The sequence below is a fragment of the Trachurus trachurus genome (genome assembly GCF_905171665.1).
Source record: "Trachurus trachurus genome assembly, chromosome: 21".
In the NCBI taxonomy this organism is placed as follows: domain Eukaryota; kingdom Metazoa; phylum Chordata; class Actinopteri; order Carangiformes; family Carangidae; genus Trachurus; species Trachurus trachurus.
In genome coordinates, this window is record NC_139899.1 from 26,739,451 (window position 1) to 26,755,372 (window position 15,922).

A 15,922-nucleotide genomic window follows, 5' to 3' on the forward strand; every position below is an offset into this window, starting at 1 on the left:
AGGCGACGCATGCGATTCACAACCCATTCATTCATCCAGCGTTGATAGAAATACAGGTGACAGTTTTATTGTGCCACCGTCACAGAAAATGTTTTTGTGAGCATCAATTTGTAGAAGAAAGGACCGCCTTGTTGTGAAGTTTGGTGGACGTTCCTCTTCCTCTTTGAAAAGATAAACGCACGTCAAAATACGCTCAAAGCGTTAGAACATGACGGATTACTATTAACATGCTTCATCGTGGATGTTAAACTGACCTGAAAGGGACAAAGTCTGATGTTTAAATATTAAATGAAGGGCTTTGATTTGTCATGTTGTGACATGATCGCTTGCTCTGACCGGTTGTGTTATGTTTACTACAGAAAACTCGGCAAATTGGCCGAGTCCATTAATGAGTCATTGAGGCGTTTGTGTGTTCGTGGTTGAACCATCTGTGTTGTCTGTGACATTTCACAAAGCTTCACTGACTGAATCACTGAAAACCTAAGAAATTAACTCGTTTCCATGAATCAGTCTGACTCTAATCTCCCAGCTTTAATTTTCTTAATCTTAATTAAAACCTTTAAGCACCCAAACAGGACCAGGCGGACCTCCTGCTCTCTGTGCTAATACAGATATAATGTATAGTGTTGTAATTAACCCCTTTAGCAATAACGCTCTTCTCATTTACATGTTTTTCTGTTATTGGACTGCAGGTGCAGGTTTAAAATAGTGAATGAGATATCCATTACCCATAACCCTCTGCTTCTCATAACCAATGCTGGTATCGATAACTTATATTTTTAATAGTTTATACACACACCTAGGGTTAAGAAAGGCTACGATGTAGTGAGTAAAGGTGGATTTAACTTTTATCATTAAATCAAAAATCAAAAATGTCATTATTGGACTTGGCTGTGCTTTTGCCGATAATGATTGGCCAATACTTATCAGCCAGTCTTGGGCGAATAATTATCTGCACCGATAGTTATGCATCTCTAATTAATACGACATGTTAACTATCTGTCTTTTCCAGACTGATCTGAGGCATGTGTGTGACCTACAGCTACATGATGAGTCTAGACTCTAGGCAGTCGACCACATTACGGTCATGACATATGGATTGTCAAGATGCTTTGTCACACAAACTGTCGTCTAGTTGATACAGTATCTATACACTACATGTACTCTGTAATGTCCATGTAATGTACACTGTGTGTACGTGGTTGTGTAGGCAGCTGTGTCAGCACCCGTGACCCAAAATAATTTCCTGTCAAGGGCAAATAAAGTTGTTGCTTTTTTGTCGATATATTTGTCATTTTACAAAACAGAAAAAAGTGCATGAACATTTTTTATGTGGTGGGTAAAGGCAAAATTAATGAGTATTTGAAAACGGCCAAAAGTGGCTTAGAGTCCGAAGGGTTAAAGACAAAGACTGTGCAGTAGTTATTCACATTAAAACCCTTTTTACACTGGTCAAAGAAAGAAAACCTATAAACACATCTGACTTCTGTAAACAGGAGAGAAAGGACACTACACTTTACTAATCCATGAAATAAAATCTACAGCTCACACTTCCTCTATTGTGATGTCTATCAGAGCGCGCGCACACACACACACACATACACACAAAGACTTCAAACACACCTGTCACCTGTCAGAGCTGCTGACCCAGAAACACCACAGCTACTCTAAGTCCGAAAAAAAAAAGAAAAAAAAAAAGAATAAAACACCCATTCAGTGATCGAAGCTTCTCCCATGGAGGCCGTGACACTTCCTGTGCAGGAGCTTTAACCCTGAAACTGATCCATTTCCCCGGTGTGCACAGCTCATGGCTCACTCACACATGTGTCTGCAGCTGCATGTGGTAACTGCAGTGCAGCGTGTGTCTCTGGCTGTGCTTAAAAACCCTAATACAGAGAGAGTTCACATCAGTAGACAGCCAGTAGCTACGGTTCGTCCAAAAAATCTCCTGATTCTTCACTATTGTTCGATTTTGAAAACAAATGTCAAAATGCGTCTGAGGAGGAGTGACTAAATGCAGTCATGTAACTGCTACGTCACCAACGTAGAGCAATTATTGATGCATCATTATCACCAAATGTTAGCGCTCACACTGACTCGGCGGGGGGTGCGTCACGGCTGCTGATGTTAGTAACTCAGACGTCACCGCTGCCTCACATGAGCCCAGAGATTCCACGTCTGTTTATCAGTCAGGAGTCAGGACGCAAAGAAAATAAAAAATAAAATTACAGAGAGAAGAGATCTGTTGATGTCATACTGAGATCATACCGAACACTGACACCTTTCACTTCCTGAATCTCAGTGTGTCACAGACATGAAAAAAAAACATTTGAGAGGCTTCATGTGGAGACGGTGACATTTCACTGACAGTTTCTGTCCAACATAAATAAGAAATTAATTTAAAACGGAAAGAACTTCAACTTTGGAGTAGCCTGAAAACTCTGTGTAGACAAACAGCTGGCAGGAGCCCACGACCCAGTCACCAATCAAACACAACGTTAGCAGATCTATAGTGTGACTAAGGGCCGAACAATTGGGAAATTTTCTTTACCAATATTGCAATTGCGATTTATATTGCAAATGTTTTTTAAGTTCCTTATCATCTATGTTATTTAACAGACACAATATTATGTACATGTATTACAGTAATCATCATGACAACGCAACAAAGCACTGACAGTCTGATCCAAAATTCATATAAAGTTACAGTAATAGTGTGGCAGTGTTTCCTCTTTTCACCGACAACTCAACTCTCCCTTGTATGACACGCCACTAGAGCATAATCGCAGCCTGTGCGATTACAAAATCGCGGTTTTATCATTTTACAATTTAATCGTTCGTCGTAGTGTGACGAGAATTAAAACCCAACCCGCAGGTGTTAAAGCCCAGACCTGACTCACTAGCATTAATTCTCAGCCTCATGCGTCATTATTGCGTTCTCATATAGTCACACTTGATAATATTAGTGATGATGATATGATGGAAAATTAATTTTCTACTCTACCAATCATAACGATGTCATGAAACTTGAATGAAATATTAAATAGATAGATAGATATAACTTTATTCATCCCGAAGGAAATTCTTCTGCCAGGATGCTCCAAAAGGATATGTGCAAGGAAAATAAATACAATACAAAGAGGAAATATATGATAAAATATATCCTATAATGTCTAAAACAATAAAATATATGCAGACATGAGAACCGTGTAGAAGCCATCCTATGACCTAAATTTTACATTCTTCCGTCAGCAGATGATCATCACCAAAGTGAACAGTGCCAATTTAGTGCATTTCACAATAAACAACACAAGGTTCAACCAGCAAGAAGACGGTTGGGCCGACCCAGCCAACTGAGAACTCCACATGTGACTTTATCAGTCAGTGTTACATGTGCAGGACTGATCATGATTATTTTAATCCACTCAGAAACAACTTGCACTTCAAACTCCTTCCCTCGGTTCTTATGCACTTTTTTCTCTTTCCCCGGGAGTCGACAGTTTGCGCGTTAAAACTCACACGAGGACACCGTCTTATTTCCGCCGCCCGCGCTCAATTTTTCATTATGTGGTTTTCATGTTTACTCTGCCTTGGAGGAAATCCCTCTCTGCTCTGTGATTATTCACATTAGGGTTGTGAGGCTTACAGTTATTTACATCTCTAATAGATTCTTTAATTGAGGTCAAGCTGAGGCGGAGCTGCTGCCAAACAATTCAGATTGGAGAGGTGGTTGTGGTGATGATGGTGGTGGGGGGGGGTTGACTGAAAACATAAAACCCTGGCTCCAGACAGCAATGGATGGCAGCGCTCTCTCCTCTGTAATGACATCACCGGTACATTAACCTTGCAGAGGACAAAGTCTCTGGGAAAGTTGTGACAGCTAACTGATGAGTCCTGTCTCCGGAGAGTCAAAACTTTACCTGAATATGTTTTGTCCTACGTGTCACCATCGGGGCCGCGTCCCACTTCCTGTCTGTCAGATGTCACATTTCGGGGGGAGAGGGGTGAGGTGACAGTCCAGCTGATCCACAGCAGCACTGATGATCACACTGATACTACAAAGTCTGAAGGCTATTGGCTAAGAAGGCTTTTCAAAATAAAAGCCCCTGTGCTTCTGAGACAAATTGATTGTTTACAGTCAATCATCCTGTTATCAGTGTTTTCTCTTCTTGTTATATGTCAGTCATGTTTCTGTCATGTTTGCAATAAAGCTGCTACAAAAACTGTCGTCTCCACTCCAGCCCTCCACTCTGAGGTTCCTGTGGATATTTTTTTTGCAGCCCAGAGCAGCAATTATTGTGATAATAATTTTATTGACCACTTACTCTTAACTTTCCTCCTTTAGCAGCAGCTCAATAATTTCTCCTTGGGCAACACATAAACACCAGGACGTGGTGTTTCTTAAAAAAAAAAAAAAATCAATGAACAAATATCTGTGAGATTTGATTTGGATATTCCTCCCATCCCCATCAACACGACGAATACCAATGTGTTTGTGTAGGTCAAAATCAGCTCTTGTAAACACACACACACACACACACACTAATAACACACAAACCGTGGACCCGTGTTAAAAGCCCTCGCTCACCTTTTATGCCGTCCTGAGGATGAACAATTTCCCATTCTGATCACTTTTCTAAAAGCGCCATTATTACTTCAAAATGTCAGCTTTGCATACAATATACGATGACGTGCCGGCGCGCAGCCACGACGCCGACCCGGCAGATTAATGTTTCCCAGGGGATTAACCCTTCTTGACTGTAATGACCACACGCTCGGATGAAAAGCGTCGCCTCTAGAGGCCACTAGTGAGGGGTTTACCGCTAAGCCCGTTGAACTGTAATCTTGTCCTGACACTTTTTAATCTGAGAAGTCACGGCTTCTACATGGTTGGTCTCAGCAACACTTAGATATATATATAAATAAATAAAAATCCTTCTAGGGGCGAAATACAACCAAAGGGGGTGTTTGCATATTTTTTTTTAGGCCACAGTAATGACTTCATAAAACAGGATGTGATATAAATGTAATGACTTGGTGCAAACTGCATGATATTACAACAAGGGGAAGCAACAGTACAAACACAGACAATACACACTGAAGTAGATTGACCGTGTTATCCAAACTGTGTTTTAGTTGGACGCTGCTGAATGTGACATTACCCGTCTTTCCTATCAAACCTTGTCTGATAACTTGTATATCCCTGTTTTCAAATAAACGTATTATTATTATATTAGGTGTAAAAACGGCCTCTGAGCAAACAGGACTGTAAATATAATGACAGCAACATGTCGTCCCATCAGCCTGATGGTTTATTCTAATGAAGTAGAAACAATGTAAACCAAACCGTGCATTAAATCTCCAACACAATAATGAACCTCAGGGGCTTGATGAGTTTAAATTGCAGTTCTGTTATATATTCTGCACCCGCTCTCCTTTTTATCTACACTTTTTTTTCCCTCTTCTTCTTTCTTTTTATCCTTATTAACAATAATAATAGTCATATAATAATTTAATTTGTATGGCACTTCCCTAAACAAAGGCACGAAGTGGTACAAAGAGGAACAATAACATCAGATAAAAGAGAAATCCCACAGTAGGAGTGGGACATAACAGTATAAATAAAAACCATATATCAAAGGATCCAGCAATAGGTGAAGAAAGTAATTAGGAATAAAACAATGCATATCGAGCCTTTCCAAAGGCTGCAAGAGAAAAGATGCATATGAAGAGGAAGTCAACGACTCAAAGCGACTGAGAGTTGGGAGAGAGTTACAGAGTCACTCAGATTGTGGTATTGATATTTTCTTTATATTGTTAAAAAACTGGCACAATACTTGATAATAACACACTATAAAGCATTAGTTAAGCATTATCAAATACTTCATTCATCATTTATGAAGCATCATTCCTACATTAATACTCATTAGCATGTCATTTATAAACACAGTCATAGATGGAAAGTAGTTTCCTGCTCACACCTTTCACTTTTAAATGATTCATGTAAGTGTACGCTGTCATTAAACCCAATAAAATACAAATATTTAACTCTGGATTAATAATGTGCTCAATGATTGTATTCATATTTAATAAAGCATCTAAAAATCAAGTATTATATCAATTACAAGAAAGTTATAAATGATTATAAATGAACTAATGCTGCATGTATACATACAATGATTTAGACATGGACTAATGTTAGTGAGTGTGTTAATAGATGTTTTATTGTAGATGAGTTAAATCTTCATTACTGTGTAAATTAATTATACTAATTAGTATCAAGGATGAATTATGTAACTAACGCTTCACAGTGTGTGGTTATTACAAAACTGGTTCATGATAAAAAAAAAAGAGAAAACAGCCGTTTATGACTGGAATAACAGATGAACTGTGCACTTCAGGTGCTGAGTTGATGCAGTGTAGTCACATGGACATTTGGAGAAGATATTGACTTTCCACAGATAAACTCCCGGCGCTGCCCTCGGTGACCGTAATGATTGCTTACTGGATGGTTAACTGTCAGACGGCCGTCGAGCGGCGGATCAATGCGGAGTGATCTTTAAGTGAGTGGACTCTGAACTTTCTGCCACTTCTCAGGGAAACTCAAAAAGAGTAAAGGTGACAACATGTGGACTAAAGTGATCTCACCTGTCATGTTGCAGTACACCTGCGTGGGCCCCAGGGGACCACTCCCATCCGGATCAATGGAGTAGAAGCCAGAGGAGCTGCCAATCAGCTTGTAGGCCTCACAGGACGACTCGTAAATGGCTAGAAGAAGGAGAAGGAGAAGAGGAAGAGGAAGAAGAGAGGGGACAGAAGTCAGCCCACGCTCCAGCAGCTTTCTGCTCTCTGAGCCTCATATCTATTCTTAATGTTTTGTGTTGGTACTCTTAAATAAATGAGGCAGTGACTGATGTGACATGATACTGCTCCATCTATAGTTTAAAGGCACATTTCCACCACAGGAACTTTCCCCAGGAACCAGGAACCTCTCAAGGTATTACTGTACGAGCGTTTCTAACACGAACCAGGAACTAGGTTAAGTTTTCCCCCAAAAACAGCCTTGGTCTGGGGGTGGGGGGGGTATTACTTCCTGAAGGTTAAAGATCTTTTGGGGTGTGTGGTCTGCTTACTGAATATCTCTGATTGGACGAATACTCACAGCATTTTATTTCATTCAATTGCAGCTGCAGCTGAGATTAATATTTTATAAGCTGCCAAGTCTCATTATTTTGCCTCTGCTCAGACTTCTTCATCCTTGTTTTTCACCACGCATGACCATACTGTATGTGTTTGAGAAGACAAACTTGTAGGTATCTGTAATTTTAGGGACTAGTACATTTACTAGTATTAGTAATATTTGGTATGTATGTAAATGTAACTAATGAAACGAGTGAAACCAGTAAAGATATCCAGTTGTGTCAGTTTTCTTGTTTCTAGTTTTCCCACATGACATCAGCCTGGTTTAAATAATCTCCCCGGGACTTTAGGCCTCAGTGGAAATGCAGATGACGAAGGACCACAGGAAACTTTTGGATCCTGAAATTTTTTCTAGGAACTTAGATGTGGAGAGGAACATGCCAACTAAATGACTAAGAGGCCTGATCAGAGTTGATTTACTGTAAAATCCACCGTCCACTCCAAACCAAACCGAACCCAGCTTCTCCTCAGGGCGTTGTGTGTGTGACTGGGATGTATGAGCCGGATGTTATTTTCTCACTGCTTTAAAGGACATGTAATCCTCCACATTAAAGTGTCTGAGACCAATCACCAAACTGGCTTAGCCCGCCTCCGTTAGTTGCTCCTGCTACGCCTGTTTCTTCCTGTTCTCGCACGGCCAACATGCAGTTTACAGCCACAACAGTGGCACATTCACCAGCAGAGACTCATTCACTGTGATGTTAGGAACAGATGAGTCACATTGGTTTAAGGCAGCGGAAGACGATAACTTACTTTTTGTTTTAAGACCACAAGTTTGTTTATTCATTTAGTTTGAAGGCTAAAGTGTTCAGATTTGATCAGGTGTAGCTCCCCAGATAAATAAAGCCTCCTAATTAGTTGAACTTGTTCACTTCAGCTACCAAGTTTCATTTGTTTTCACATGTTTACAGACACAGATTTGGACATAACCAGGTAGAAAACAGAAGAACGGTAGAAAGAATCTCATTAGTTTTTATTCAAAAGTCTTAAATTGTAAATTAGAAGTGAATCTTAAAAACAACAACAGTTTGTGTCCTGGTGAAGAATATTAATATTTCAGGACAGTGGCTCAAGGTCGCTCTCGGACTCAACCTGAGCGTTTGGGGAATATTGTCTTGGTTAAACAGTTTGTTTGGAGTAGGTGTTGTGTCAACTTGTCAGAATCAATTTAAGAGCTGCTGAAGTTGTTCTGTACTTTTATAAAGTAGAATACGTGTTTGTGCAGCTCCCTGGGGAAACACAACTTGAATCCCATCATAATAATTTCGTGCGTCATCCTGTTTGACTTTGGAGGAAAAGTCAGGTTGGGTCTGTAGGTACTTTGTTAGCTTGACATGCTAATATGCATTACGTATCCTACATTAGCATAAATGTGACAAACCATTTTACCAGTGCTGCTTCAGGCCGAAGATTATTTTTTTGTGCTTTTATTATGGTGGTTTTTATTATGTGTTTTTTTTCCATTTGTGTGTGAATGTGTAATACCCTACGTGTAATGTTATGGGATATGTGCAATACTGTTATGTAATTGTTGTTGTGATGGTTTGGCTGGTGTTGTACTGTCTGTTGTCATTGTAACTGTCAAGACATTTATGGTGCAGTTACCGAGTCAAGGACAAATTTCCCCAATCAGGACAATAAGGTATATCGCATCGTATCGCATCATATCGTATATCGTATTGTATTGTATCATATCATATCATATATCGTATCGCATCATATCGTATTGTATAGTATGGTAGCATATCATACCGTACCGTATCATATCATACCATATTGTATCGTATCGTATCGTATCGTATCATATCATATATTGTATCGTATCGTAACGTATCATATCATATCGTACCGTATCGTATCATATCGTATCGTATCATATCATATATTGTATTGTATCGTAACGTATCGCACCATACTGTATCGTATCGTACCGTATCGTATCGTATCATATCATATATCATATCGTATCCTATCGTATCATATATTGTATTGTAACGTATCGCACCATACTGTATCGTATCGTACCGTATCGTATCGTATTGTATTGTATCATATCATATATCATATCGTATCCTATCGTATCATATATTGTATTGTATCGTATCGCACCATACTGTATCGTATCGTATCGTATTGTATCGTATCATATCATATATTGTATCGTATCATATCGTATCGTATCATATTGTATCCTATCGTATCATATATTGTATTGTATCGTATCGTATCGCACCATACTGTATCGTATCGTACCGTATGGTATCGTATGGTATCGTATGGTATCGTATGGTATCGTTATCGTATCATATCACCATCTTCCTAACTGTGTCCACACTGTGTCTCTTCCTCTACAGCCCCAACAGTCGATTGGTGATTGGGTTCAAATACTCAAGTTTCAGATATTCAAGTCTGAGCTGTAGATAGAAATTTTGTTTTATTTGTGGTAGAAAGTTGATGACAGTTGAGTTGGGGGAAAGAAAAGGCGTCTATTTTTAATTCAGCAGATGCTGTTTTCTGTTATGTTTCCTTCCGACGTGTGAAGAAAACTGCATTTGCCTGCATATATAAACATACAAATGTGTTATAGGTGTAATGTTATGGGATATGTGCAATACTGTTATGTAACTGTTGTTGTGAGGGTTTGGCTGGTGATGTACTGTCTGTTGTCATTGTCGCTGTCAAGGCATTTATGGTGCGACCAAAGTGGGACAATAAAGTATCATATCGCATCTTATCGTATCGTATTGAATCACACGTTTTCCTCACACGCTTGCTCTTCAAACTGTGTCCACACCGTGTCTCTTCCTCTACAGCCCCAAACAGTCGATTGGTGATTCAAATACTCAGGTTTCAGATATTCAAGTCTGAGCTGTAGATAGAAATCATGTTTTTTTTGGGGGGTGGAAGTTGATGACAGTTGAGTTGGGGGGAAGAAAAAAAAGGCGCCTATTTTTAATTCAGCAGATGCTCTTTTCTGTCATGTTCCCTTCCGACGTGCGAAGAAAACTGCATTTGCCTGCATATATAAACAAGAAATCAGTATTCTGGGGCAGGGCAATTTCACACATAGTTTGCAACATCAGTCTCCACAGCCAATATCAAGGTGATGTTGGGCGGGAGGTGTCAGAAACTGACACTTCTACACATACAGTCAGTCTAAACTGAATCCGTCTAAAGCTATTTAAAGATACACCAACAATAATAAAAAAGATTCTCAGAAATTTGAAAAGCTAGAAGAGCCGGCGATGATTGTGAGGTCATGTCAGTTTGAAGGAGGACAAAGTTTTTTGCCTCTCAGCTGCACCCGACAAAAGAAAACTATAAGCAAAGATGGGTAAAGGTGTGTGTGTGTGTGTGTGGCTGAATCAAATGACACAGCTCAGTAGGCCTGGAATAAATGGAGGAGGAGGAGGAGGAGGAGGAGGAGGGTGAGGCAGCACAAGCTGTGATAGCAGGTTTGAGACAAGGTGAAGGAATGAAGGTGAGATGAACTGCTCACAGTTGTGACAGGTCGCTCCGGAGTATCCTGTTCCCGAGCAGTCGCAGGAGAAGGAGCTCCACGTCTGGGAGCAGCGGCCGCCATGTTCACACAGGTTAGGAAGGCATCTGGAAAAAAACAAGAACAACAACACAGTTCAATACTGATTATTCAATAAAAACGTTTTGTTTGACCGACAATCCAGAAGTGGAGGCTGATTAATTTCCCTGTCAGGCTAAATTACTCCTAATACACCTGCGCACTTTAATTTCCCAGCAACCTCGGCTCATGAAAGAAATGAAGATATTATGAGCAACGGCAAGGAAACAAAAAAACAAAACACGGTACAACCCTCTGAGGCATGAGGTGTCAGCAGAGATACATCTTTTCTTAGCGTTTACAAAGCTGATCTTTTATTTATCAGGTAAGCAAGACCCCGTTGTTCGCTGTTCCCTTTTTCTTTCTTTCTTTCTTTCTTTCTTTCTTTCTTTCTTTTCTTTTTTTTTTGTCTTCCGTTACGAGCGGCAGCTTTTGAACTCGCCCAAAAGAATCATTTGCTGTTTATTCATGTTTTGTGAAGCCGCATTAAAAATCCCAAACAACTGTGAAATGACGGCGTCTCGTACCGCGCCCTTGTCTCGAGCTTGAGGGGGAGAGAAAAAAAAAAAAAAAAAGCTGACACATCGACGTGTTCCTCTAAAAATAAAAGAGTTACTGTCACCTTCAGACTAGGATGCCTGTTAATGGGATTTCACCACAATGAGCGCTTCACAGAATTTTTTAAACCGCACTGTTCTGATTAATAGTCCCTTCCTCAAGCCTCCTCCAGTTTCACATAATTGCCAGCCTTTCTAGCGTGCATCTATAATTTCATACACTTTCATCTCTCACCTATTAACTGCAGCGGAGCGGGCCAGCCGCAACACAGATAAGGTTGCACCCATTGGTTTAATTACCATCAAGCTATTTTCTGATCTCGTGTTCGTGAGCGCCCTTACAGGTCATGAAATTACAGTAGCCGGAGCACCTAAGTGCACACTGACCACAAATTGAGTCACGGGATTTAATTAGACACACAGAGAGAGAAAAAAGGGAAATTAACACTGATAAAAGTTAATTTTCTCACACTCGTGGGGTCATTAATCTGCCACAGTTGCGTGAAATGACAGCAAACGTTGATGCTCCGAGGGACGACATCACAAAGACGCCGACCGCACGCCACCAAAGACGCTTCTTATACATTTAATTTTAGCTCTAAGAAACTTCCTTTGTTTCTGTAAACACACTCACACACAGGCTGCATAATGCATATAGATAAGCTGTTTCATTTGTACTTTAAAGCCTCGCATATTTCTAGTGAAATCCATTATGGAGTGATTTTCAAAGATTGAGAATAAATATTAAATGAAAAGCTTCTGTAGTTTTTTTTCCCACATTTAGATTTCATATCTCAGTTTTTTTTTTTTTTTTTCATTTGGTGATGTTGTTACCTCTTAATGCTTCAATAATGTGTTTCTGTATTTTCTTTTTCTACTCGTGGTTCCTGGTTGGTTTCTAAGAGCCGAGCCGAGCGGCGGAGGCGCAGCCTTCAGCTGTCAGGCCTCAAACTTTCCTCTCTGATAAAGCTCACAGTTAGAGTTGGCTCAGGTGAGCCATGAACCATCCCTTAGTTATGCTGCTAAAAGCCGTGGCTGCCGGGGGGATCTCCCATGATGCACCGAGCACCTCTCTCTCTCTCTCTCTCCCTCTCTCTGCATGCATTTATATCAGACTGCTGCATGTTATTAACTTTGTGTGTCCTCTCTGCTGTGAACATCTCCTCTGTCCTCGTCCTGCAGGTGTCTCTGCAGGATCCACACCCGACACTGATATTATTACAGTTACCATTATTATTATATCATTGCTGTTGTTACTGTAAGTGCCATTATTATTTTCATTTTAAAGGGATAGTTCAACATTTTGGCAAATTGGCCGAGTGCCATAATCCCTATAGTCATAGCAGTAGGTTCGTTACCTTTAATTGTCGGTACAAGCTGTTTTTACAACAGCGGAGCAGAGCCGCGAGCTGCTCAGAGCTACGCTACGGAGGCTCATGGGATTTCTTGGTTTCCCTCATCAAACACACAATCCAACAGCTCCAAAACGCTCTGGTGGACAAGTTGTGACCTGCACATTCACCACGCTATGAGATAATAACAGAACGTTACGAGACAGAGTTGTTTTAGAGGTAAATTCATGCAAAACCGCTAATGCGTGTTCCTGTCAGGGGCAGTTTTTCGGCAAGCAGTCTCTGCATTTCCCTCTAAAACAACTCTGTCTCGTAACATCCTGTTATTATCTCACAGCGTGGTGAATGTGCAGGTCGCAACCTGTCCACGAGAGTGTTTTGAGTTGTTGGATTGTGTATTTGATGAGTTTGATGAGGGAAACCAAGAAATCCCATGAGCCTCCGTAGCGTAGCTCTGAGCAGCTTGCGGCTCTGCTCCGCCGTTCTAAAAATAGCTTGCACCGACAATTAAAGGTAATGAACCTACTGCTATGACTATAGGGATTATAGCAATGGACCAATTTGCTAAAATGTTGAACTATCCCTTTAACTATCCCCTATCAGTTGGACAGTGCTTAAATACATTATAACAAACACTGCACTCTATCTTAATATCTGATAGCACATGAATTACTGTTTATCTCATTGTTAAGAGTTTAATATTGACACTGTGGAGTTTTTCTTTACTTTGCACTCTCCACTCTGCTGCTGCAGCAACACTGCAATCTACCCTATCTTGAAATGATCAGTACACAAGGCTGGTCCTGATGGAGCCGCCGCCCTGGTTCTGGTTCTGTTGGAGCTTAAAGTGCTTTTCCCCCCTCTCCACTTTCCACCATGTGTTTGCTAATGGTGGGAACTGTGTGGTTTCTCTCTGGGATATTGTATTTACTCTATAAAAGTGCCTTGAAATAATGTAGGTTGTGATTTGGTGCTACACAAATAAAATTGGACGGAATTGAATTTTCGAGAGGGGGCGAAACCTCTTGTTATTCATTGCGTTGTGTTTTATGATGCAGCATTGTGCCTGTGCAAGATCACTGTCCTCATCAGCCTGGTTCCCAGCAGCAGCAGCAGCAGCAGTTTGTCACTCTGATAAGCTCAGTGCGCTGCTCCACCTGCACATGCACCACACGCTGCACAGCCACAGTCAGCAAGTACTGTAGCTGGTGGAGAGAGAGAGAGACAGAGCGGAGCGTTTAAAGGTCTGAGAAGCTGGATGTTTCCCTCAGGAGTTGGTACAGACTCAACTTACAGTAATTAGACAAAAAAGTCCGACTCGGAACGGTGCTAATGCTGCTCCACGTCTGTTTGATGTGGAAATTGGTCAAACGCGTCAACTTTAAAGGAGGAGGATAATGTTTTAATGTTTGTTTACACCTCTTTGTGATGTGCACAACAAAAACGGACATAAATCAGCCATTAATGTAGGTTAGAGCCTCGGCTGCCTGCGGAGTCGGTGTGTGAGTGGGTAAAGATGTCGAGTGTTTCCGTGTTCGTCCACAACTCTTTGTGTTTTTGGTTAAAATGTCACATAAATCCTTGTTGAACACCCGTGTCCTGATTTCTTTAAAGGCCCCATGAAATGAAAAAATGATCTTTTCAGCTTTAAAGAGGAACTATGCAGGATTTTACCCTTAACTCTGCTACATTTTTACCTTAATTAAACAGCTTCGGAGTAATTGTGAGAATTTAATGAAGGACTTGTAACTTGTTATGACGGAGAATGGAGGCTCTACCTAGCCTCTCTTAGCTGGAAAACAACTTTGCAAGATCTTGTTTATGACAGATAAGACTACACAAATATACACGTCGTAACATCATATATGATATATACTGTAACGTTATGTCCCACTCTTTTGATTGATTTATCGCCGGCGTCATTGTAAACAAAAGCACATGGCCAGGAGCAGGGTTAGCAAAACAGCTGAAAAAATGACCGGATTTACATAGTTCCCCAGATATTTGCCAAATTCATGTCCAAAAGTTATTATCTGAGTATTTTTACAGTATTTTACAGCGTTGGTGTATTTTCTCTTCCTGTAAAATGATTTCAGACGTTTGATGACTCATCCTAAACTCCAGGGCGGTCCTACAGTAGTTTTGCGTCCAATTAAAATAGTGTCTTGAATTTTTATGCCTGAGCCGTAATGAGCTCGTTCTGCCGACACTGTGTGCGTGTGTGAGCCTGTGCTAACTCTGTGCAGCATCATGAACCTGCAGCATCACTGCTTCCTCCAGCTCCAGGCTCAGACAGTCTGCATCCTCTCAGTCCAAAAACAGCTTTTATCGTCTTCTCCTCGTTCCATCACCAAAGCCAAGTCCTCCCACAGCAGCAGACAATCCCACAGGTGGAGCTTAGTGTACAACGGGATTGGCCGGTAACATGCTATCATAGAGCCGCTTCAAGACGTCTTTAAGTTTTTCTGCCCCAAGCGGGTTTCTGAAAACGCGTCAAAGATCATTGAATGCCTGGGGCGTCATGTGACGTAGTGGGTAGAGAAGGCTACAGTCCTCGCTGCAGTCGTCCACATCGGGTGGCCCTATACTGCATGCCATTGTCCCTCTCTCTGCCTCCTCATTTCCTGTCTCTCTCAACTGTTCTGTCAAATAAAGGCAAAGAAGCCCCAAAAAATATAGTTTAAAAAAAAAAAAGAATGCCTATATCAGTCATTTGTGTGGGGTCACATGACGGCTGGAGCCAATCCCAGCAAACACAGGCTGAGGGCGGGGTTTATCCTGGTATATACCACTCAATCAATCACATTTTATTTATATAGCACCTTTCAAAGCAAATAAATGCCATTCAAAGTGCTTTACATTTTAATTGAAAAAGTATATAAGAGGTGAAACAACAATATATATGTTATACAGGTGGCCAGTCCACCACACGTACAGTCCCCGCCCACTGCAATGTAAAAATCCCACTGGCTTTTTGTGGAGGCAACCAAGGCAACGCTGACAAAAACATGTCAACCCAATTTCAAATGAGTTCTGCTTATTGTGCAGCTCTCCTGCTCCCTACTGGTCAAACAGTCGAGTGTTGCCTTTTGGATCTTTCTTCTCTCCGTCTTCATCAACGAGTTTTTAGGGAAACAAACAAACCAAACCAAACAGAAAGAAAACACTTGTGTGACTCAGCGTAGGACAAACACCCCCCAGATCTCATCCCATTGTTCTGTCACTTCCTGCGGCGC

General features: G+C 40.8%; 1 protein-coding gene across 1 annotated transcript in view; it reads right to left on the reverse strand.

Moving 5' to 3' along the window:
* Positions 1-15,922, reverse strand: part of cntnap5a (contactin associated protein family member 5a) — a 126,344-nt gene that overhangs the window by 41,297 nt on the left and 69,125 nt on the right. The window contains exons 11-12 of the mRNA XM_083997498.1: positions 10,700-10,806; positions 6,649-6,768 (exon numbers count right to left, since the gene is read on the reverse strand). Of these exons, the coding sequence (XP_083853624.1) occupies positions 6,649-6,768; positions 10,700-10,806 (227 nt within the window). The remainder of the gene's footprint in view (positions 1-6,648; positions 6,769-10,699; positions 10,807-15,922) is intronic.